General features: G+C 44.2%; 1 protein-coding gene across 1 annotated transcript in view; it reads left to right on the top strand.

Annotated features, from left to right (window-relative positions):
- Nucleotides 1–204: 204 nt before the first annotated feature.
- LOC108447022 (RNA-directed DNA polymerase from mobile element jockey-like) overlaps nucleotides 205–7,732 on the top strand; it is an 8,390-nt gene continuing 862 nt past the window's right edge. The window contains 2 exon segments of the mRNA XM_017735572.1: nucleotides 205–273; nucleotides 315–1,655. Coding sequence (XP_017591061.1) covers nucleotides 205–273; nucleotides 315–1,655 — 1,410 coding nt within the window.

Below are 7,732 nucleotides of genomic sequence, written 5' to 3'. Positions count from 1 at the left end.
GGATGTTGCCTGCCTCTAACATGCAATTTGCAGCATGGTTGCACACATTTCCATGCTCTGGGGCAATGGAAATCTAGGAAACTCCTGAATATTGACACCACACTCTTCCTATTTTAGCCCTTTGTAATGCCACTGCCTCTTCTTTGTAATGTCTCTGTCCCTGTATGCTGAAAGATGAGTCAACAAGGCAAATGTCCAGCCTGGATGGGCAAGGAGCTTTTGAAGGAACTAAGGAATAAAAAGAGGATGTATCGTCTTTGGAAGGAGGGTCAGGTATCTCAGGAAATACTTAAGGGGGTTGCTAGGGCATGTAGAAAAAAATTAGAGAGGCCAAAGCTCAGTTAGAACTTAATTTGGCAACTTTTGTGAAGAATAATAAAAAATGTTTTTACAAATATATTAATGGCAAATGGAAGGGTAAGAACAACCTTGGTTCTCTACTGGATGCAGGAGGGAATTCAGTGACCACAGATGGGGAGAAGGCAGAGGTGTTTAACGCCTTCTTTGTCTCGGTCTTCATTGGAAAGACGTTTTGTCCTCAGGACAACTGTCCTCCTGAGCTGGTAGATAGTGTTAGGGAGCAGGATGGTCCCCCTGTTATCCAGGAGGAAGTGGTCAGAGAACTGCTGAGCTGCTTGGATGTTAATAAACCTATGGGACCAGATGGGATCCATCTCAGGGTGATAAGGGAGCAGGCAGACGAGCAGAAAAAGCTCCTCTCCATTGTTTACCAACAGTCCTGGCTCACTGGTGACGTTCCAGATGACTGGAAGCTGGCCAACATGACACCCATTCACAAGAAGGGTAGGAAGGAGGATCCTGGAAATTATAGGCCAGTCAGCCTGACCTCAGTACCTGGCAAGGTAATGGAGCAGTTTATTTTGAGTGCCATTACACCGCACTTATAGGATGGCTGGGGGATCAGACCCAGCCAGCATGGGTTTAGGAGGGGTAGGTTGTGTTTGACCAACCTGATCTCCTTTTATGACCATGTGACTTGCCTGGTGGATGCGGGAAAGGCTGTGGATGTTATCCATTTGGAGTTCAGCAAGGCCTTTGACACTGTCTCCCACAGCACACTCCTGGAAAAGCTGGTAGCCCACGGCTTGGACAGGAGCACTCTTTGCTGGGTTAAGAACTGGCTGGATGGCCGGGCACAGAGAGTGGTGGAGAATGGTGCTGCATCCAGCTGGTGGCCAGTCACTGGTGGTGTCCCTCAGGGATCTGTGCTGGGGCCAGTTTTGTTTAATATTTTTATTGATGACATGGATGAGGGTATTGAGTCTTTCATTAGTAAATTTGCAGGTGACACTAACCTGGGAGCATGTGTTGATCTGCTGGAAGGTAGGAAGGCTCTGCAAAGAGACCTGGAACGGTTGGATAGATGGGCAGAGTCCAGTAAGATGAAGTTTAACAAGCCCAAGTACCGAGTCCTGCATTTTGGCCACAATAACATCCTGCAACGTTATAGGCTGGGGGCGGTGTGGCTGGACAGTACCCAGGCAGAAAGGACCCTGGGGGTGGTCGACAGCCAGCTGAACATGAGCCAGCAGTGTGCCCTGGTGGCCAAGAAGGCAAACGGCATCCTGGCCTGTATCAGGAATGGTGTGGCCAGCAGGACCAGGGAAGTCATTCTTCCCCTGTACTTGGCACTGGTGAGGTCACCCCTCGAGTGCTGTGTCCAGTTCTGGGCTCCTCAGTTCAGGAAGGACGTTGAGACACTTGAATGTGTCCAAAGGAGGGCAACAAGGCTGGTGAAGGACTTGGAACACAAGCCCTATGAGGAACAGCTGAGGGAGCTCGGGTTGTTTAGCCTGGAGAAAAGAAGACTCAGAGGTGACCTTATCACTCTCTACAACAACCTGAAAGGTGGTTGTTGTCAGGTGGGGGTTGGTCTCTTTTTCCAGGCAACAACTGACAGAACAAGAGGACACAGTCTTAAGCTGCACCAAGGGAAATTTAGGTTGGATGTTAGGAAAAAGTTTTCCACTGAAAGAGTGATAAAGTTCTGTAACTGTCTGCCCGGGGAAGTGGAGGAGTCACTGTCCCTGGATGTGTTTAAAAAAAGACTGGATGTGGCACTCAGTGTTTCGTTGAGGTGGTGTTAGGGCATGCGTTGAACTTGGTGATCTTGAAGGTCTCTTCCAACCTGGTGATTCTGTGTGTGATTCTGTGTCATTCTTTGTACTGCCTGAAAGCTGGCTTGATCTAATGACTGTCTTAGGAACATTTTGTTTTGTGGACCAAAGCAGCATACTTCCGGCATTTCTACTTCAACAAAATGACTTTTTATTTCCCACTTCACCACGACATCTCAATGACTGGTTCAGAACAGAGAAGCAAAAATGGGATCCCCAAAGTGCTAGTCCTTTATTTGTATTTGACAAATATAGCTGTTTAGAGGTCCAGGTGCAATTTCCCAGCCTAGAAACTTAAAAGATATGAAGGAATGGCTTCTCTTGATAAGATTTGCTTTGAGCATAATAAGAGTGCCCATCCTGCCTTTCTCTTTTCATTTGAGTACATACCCATTGGCAAGGCTGGAGAGTGGTAGGGAAGAAAGTAAGAAAGCACAAGCCAAATAAAAACTGAAAGCAGTTAAACTTTATAATCTTGCATTGACAATTCCAACTATTGTCCCACAGTTCCACAAGTTTGAAAAAACTACAAAATACTTTAATTATTAGAAAAACATCCTATAACTCACAGAAGCAAAATGTTTATGGATTGAAGGTCAATAAAGAGTTTCATTGCACAGGTAACAATGACTGGCCTATAACCAGCATAGCATTTTGGACAAAAACTGTACTATGTGCCCTATTTTATCTCAGCAAAAGCTCTTTCTAGGGTGAAGAATAAGTAAAAAATAATTTATTGGAAGAGTCTTGTTCCAAAGAGTAAAAGGATCATTCTGGTTTGTTTGTGCCATTCAAGCACTAATTACTTGAACTCCTTCGTCTGCATTACTCCTGGTAAGATAACTTCTACAGGGGTCTTTCTAAAGCTTCCACAACAGTCAGTTAAATTAGCTGCCAGAACAAAGCTGACTGGACAATCTCAGCAGTTTTGTTTGTTTACAAACTGAACAGCCATCAGGCTTCTGAAAAACTCATCGAAATGCTTTAAGGGGTACTGTAACTTATCTGGAATATCCAGATCTAAGGCTTAGATCTTAAATTACTTGTCCAGCATGGAAAAACAGAGATAAAGTTGTAGCTGATAAAAGAGACTCTAATCTTATTTTAAGTACAGAATACAAGCCAGTTACTGGTCACTGGAAACTAGAAACACTTCCTGTATTAAAAAAGTTACATGAGAAGCACAAAATAATGGCCTATGGTGACATGGTGTGTTGCTTAGATAGGCATTTATGTACACTTATGTTTAGGTTGCTGCTCTCAGAATATATGAATGGTATAGCAATGATGACAGCAGTTGCCGAGTACCACACGTCCAATACCAGCAGAAATCCACTGCTGCCTTTTCAAAATAATCTGTGAATCTTTGTCTGTTTTGTAGGTCTTATTTTGCCTGTCTATTTTGTAGGTTCTTCCAGGTCTGAAGTCACAGTTATCCTGTGGGGTATGCCCAGCCACTGCCCTGGAGGGATGTCTGCTGAGATAAGGAGATTGAGCAATCTCCCAGCAGGCCCCCCTCTGGGAAGGCAGCTACTCTTCAGTTAAGGTGAGAAGAAGACAAACCCAGAATCCTCTGGGAGACCCTATGCAGATCCTTTGTAGCCCACTGGCCTTTACCCTCTGACACTCATCCCCTGTATCCCTATAAAGCTAGCCCCCTGCCCCTGTGAGGGCAGAGAGCAGCTTGTCCCTGGCCTCCCCTTTGCTGGAGTACGGACCAACAATAAAGCTGCCTCGTGTGGAACAGCTACACGAGCCTCTCATCTCTCCCTGGTCTGGCCTGGAGGCTGCCCTGCAGAGCTGAGCTGGAATCACGAGCTGACAATCACTAAAGAGCTGACAGCTTCTGCACGGGCCCTCCTAGCCAGCAGCTGAGGGAAGACACCGGGCCTCGGGAAGGCGATTCCTTTTGGGACCATCTCTCCGGACCGGTCACAGCTTCCTTGGTCAGAGCTACTGACCCCTCACCAGCTGTCATATTATCCTACATCTGACAATGCAGCAAACCAAAGAAAGAAGTGCATGTGTCTAGGTTTTGAAAGACAGGTGTCTGCTAAGGAAGGCAGAGGCCCCCCTTGAAGTGGCAGATATAACCCCTTTTCCCTCCAAGTTATTATATTTTGAAATCAAGAGCCTTTAGGCGAAGATGTGGGAAATAGGAATAACAGTTCTTTACTATATATATATATGTATATAACCAGTCAAACAAAAAACAACAACAACTATGGCAGTAACAGCAATCACAAACCCAGTCCCAGCCTTCTCGGCTGTCAGGCTATTTCCCCTCGGGTGCAGTTCCGCTCGCAGCCGGCAGGGGCGCTGGCGGCTCCCGGTGAGCAGGGCAGGTGCGATGGTTCCCCCGCGGCTGCAGGGGGCGCTCCGGAGCGAGCTCGGGAAACCCGCGGCTCTGGTGCTCTGGGATCCCGGGAAGGGATGGAACAAAGGCTTCACAAACCCCTGGGCAGTTGATCCCGGGCTCTCAGGAACAGCAGGCTGGAACGGCAGGGACGGACGCAAATCCCGGGTGGCAGGCGAGATGTATCCAGATGGGAGAACCCCACGGAGGCCCAGGCAGGCAGGGCGAGCAGGGCTACAGCGTAGCGAAAGCTCGAAGCAGCAGCGGAGCAGGGCAGCCACAGCTCGGTCTCCAGCAGGGCAGGGAAAGCGGCTTTTGGGGTCCCGGCGTTGTTTCCAGCAGGAAGAAAGAACGGCCAAAAAGAAAGAAGCAGCAGCTCCTTTCTCTGCAGCTTCTCTCTCCGGACGCTCAGAGCGAACTGACCCCCACACCCAGGTGTAGACAAAGGAGTAGCCAGGCCCGCCCCACTCCCCTTTTTGTCTTTTTTAAGTACAGCTATTTGTCCCCTCGCAACATGCATATGGGAGAAAATTCCTTTAACAGGGAAAAAAAAAACTAAGACTAAACTAAAACCCCAACAGCATGTTAGATCATGTCCCAACAGAACTGCTAAGAGGGAACACACACTGATAGAGTTGGTAATGTATGGAAAAATACCATTGTCTCTAGGAGACAGAGGCTCTGGAAAAGAATAGAGATTATGAACTGCTGTAGAAGCTATCCACAGTAATGGTTAACAAAAGCAGGTGTTCATTGATCCAAGAGACTTGAAAGCCCCATACAGGATAGTTCATTTTTATGCCAGTGGAAGTTTATTTTCCAAACAAATTATAAAGTGCGTCATTCAGCCCTCAGCAGTCAGCTGTATCATGTTGAGTTCCCACCCCCAGGTAAACATGAAATCCACTCGGACATCATAGCTGTGCTAAGGATTGCTTCTGATTCTGTACCAATCTGACATTTGCAGCAGGTGGGCAAGAAGAGGTGGAAGAACAGGAAACGTGGAGAAGTACAGGCCAGAGTTACTAATGGTGCTGCCTGAAATCTCTTCTGCTTTACAGATGTTCCATACAGAACATTTCACTTTGTCTAACAATTTATTTTGCACTTTGCTCTGGTTTGGTTTATTTAACAATCTCTAAGCTTTAGAATGTCTTCAATTCTATTTTTTTTTTAAAAATTGTTCATCGTTATTTGGTAAAACTAGGCTTCCTTTTCAGTTCAATAAAATTTTGTGTTTGCTCTTGTTATTTGCTGCTTTAACAGGGTAAACCAGTTTGAGCTATAGGAATTCATGAAAGTCTTCCAAGAGATATAGTTTTAGGTTAAGTAAAATCTGCTTGAGTAGAAGATTCCTAAATGGGGCTGTTGGGATACTGGATGTAATCAAAGCTTGTTAAAATCAGTGGGAACTGGAAGCATTTTGCAATTGGGAAATTTAAGTTCATAGGAGGTAAACTAAAATAAGTATTTATGTCAGTTTTTAGGCTTTACAGAGACAAAAGCAATTTTATTAGACCACCCCATGTAACTGGAAAGAATGGACACATTTTGGGGCCTGTGAATCCTTTCTTATGGAATTTCATGTAAAAATTTTGAAATTCCCCATATGGAACTAATATGTACCATGAAACTGATGCTTTGGAATCTGTAACATTTCAACATAAATATGAAGGTTTTACAATACTCTTTAAGGAAATACTAAGTTTTTTTTAAAGACATCAAAGATTATAAGGTTGTTTAAAAGACAATGAAGAAAGGATTCTGGATGAGTAGAGGAAAAGATATTTTTACAGGTAAAAATATCCCCAATTTGATCAAGTAGAAACACTATTCTGTTTAACGCACATGATATTTTTTGTGCATAAGCAGGCAGATCTATGGCTTTATTATATGCTGGTTTGCACAGAAAACTTTCATTTAAGAATCAATAGAAAACTTAGTAAAATTTTAATGACCATAATATTGAGATGACCTGTGTGCCTCATAAGCTAATGACAACCTGGCACCCTTGCAAGTTTATGCACAAGTGCATTCATCAGATGATTCAAGGCTTAGATCTTCTGTTAGATGCTGTGACTCGTGAAATTTAACTATTTCAGTGTTCTAGTTACCATTGTGAGTAGAATGAGCAACCAGTTAAATCCTGAGGGCAGGTCACAACAAATCCATGCAAATTAAAGTTAAATATCTTTATACAAGTGATGTTCAAGTCAAGCTTTTCTTTAAAATGTCAGCATCTATTTTTAGGAGATTAAAGAGAATAATGAAGAAATATATTTGCATCCCTCTCTAATCTGGCTTGGTCTTCCTGTGTCTATGTAGATATTTCCAACACTTTAGTCAGTATGGTGTTTGAATCGGCAGTATTCTGCTGGAACTATTTTAAGTTTCATAAAACTATTTCCTTTCACTTTCTAGGCCTCAATACAAGTGTGAGATACCAGAGAGCTCAAATGTTAGCCAGAGTAAATAGTATTTTTTTCACTCAATCAGTTAATGAACTTCTAATTCATATGCAATTCAACACTACATATATTTTAAAAATAAGCTAATCAAATACCAGAAAAGTAGTGTTGAATATATGTTTGGACATATCCTCCTACTACATCTGACAGGCTTCAGAGCCAGGTGAATGACACCAAAGCAAAAAGTAACTGCATTATTTGACCAAACTGGTCTAATCTATCATGTTATATTTTTGGCAGGTTGCCTATTGTCTCTTTTGCAATTCTCTTTTATTTCCCTCTGTTTTCCTCTCTAACTTCCCTGCAATGGGCCTTTCCATACCTATTGGAATTGTCTAAATTTTAACGCATTCCCTTTCTTTGCTAGTGAATATTTGATACATTTGTGCTATTCAACAGAACAAAGTCCACATCCTCCTGCCTACTTAGGCCAGACTCCACATATGAAACTGGTTAGTATCTGTTCTATATTTGCAGCACTCAATTAAACCTGGGAAGGGGGAGATCATGATGGCAGGACTATGCTCCAGGTACAGTACATCAGTGTCTTTAAGCGCGCTCCTCCTTCTCTGCATTTTCTGTATGCGTTTCACCATAGCAGCGCTCCTGCGTTATCTCTAAGTGCTTATGGCTGTGGTGGCTTATCTTTATGTCGGGTCTGTGAACTCCCCAACCTCCACAAGAGCCTCTCGCACAAAGCCCGCGACCATCAGCTCCCTTCCTCGGCTGCCGGGGGGGGGGCGCATTGGGGGGGGCCCCACGGCCGGGGG

This window comes from Corvus brachyrhynchos, unplaced genomic scaffold (genome assembly GCF_000691975.1).
Source record: "Corvus brachyrhynchos isolate BGI_N302 unplaced genomic scaffold, ASM69197v1 scaffold255, whole genome shotgun sequence".
Taxonomy (NCBI): domain Eukaryota; kingdom Metazoa; phylum Chordata; class Aves; order Passeriformes; family Corvidae; genus Corvus; species Corvus brachyrhynchos.
The sequence above is the reverse complement of the archived record's forward strand: the minus strand, read 5'-3'. Positions and strand labels throughout refer to the sequence as shown.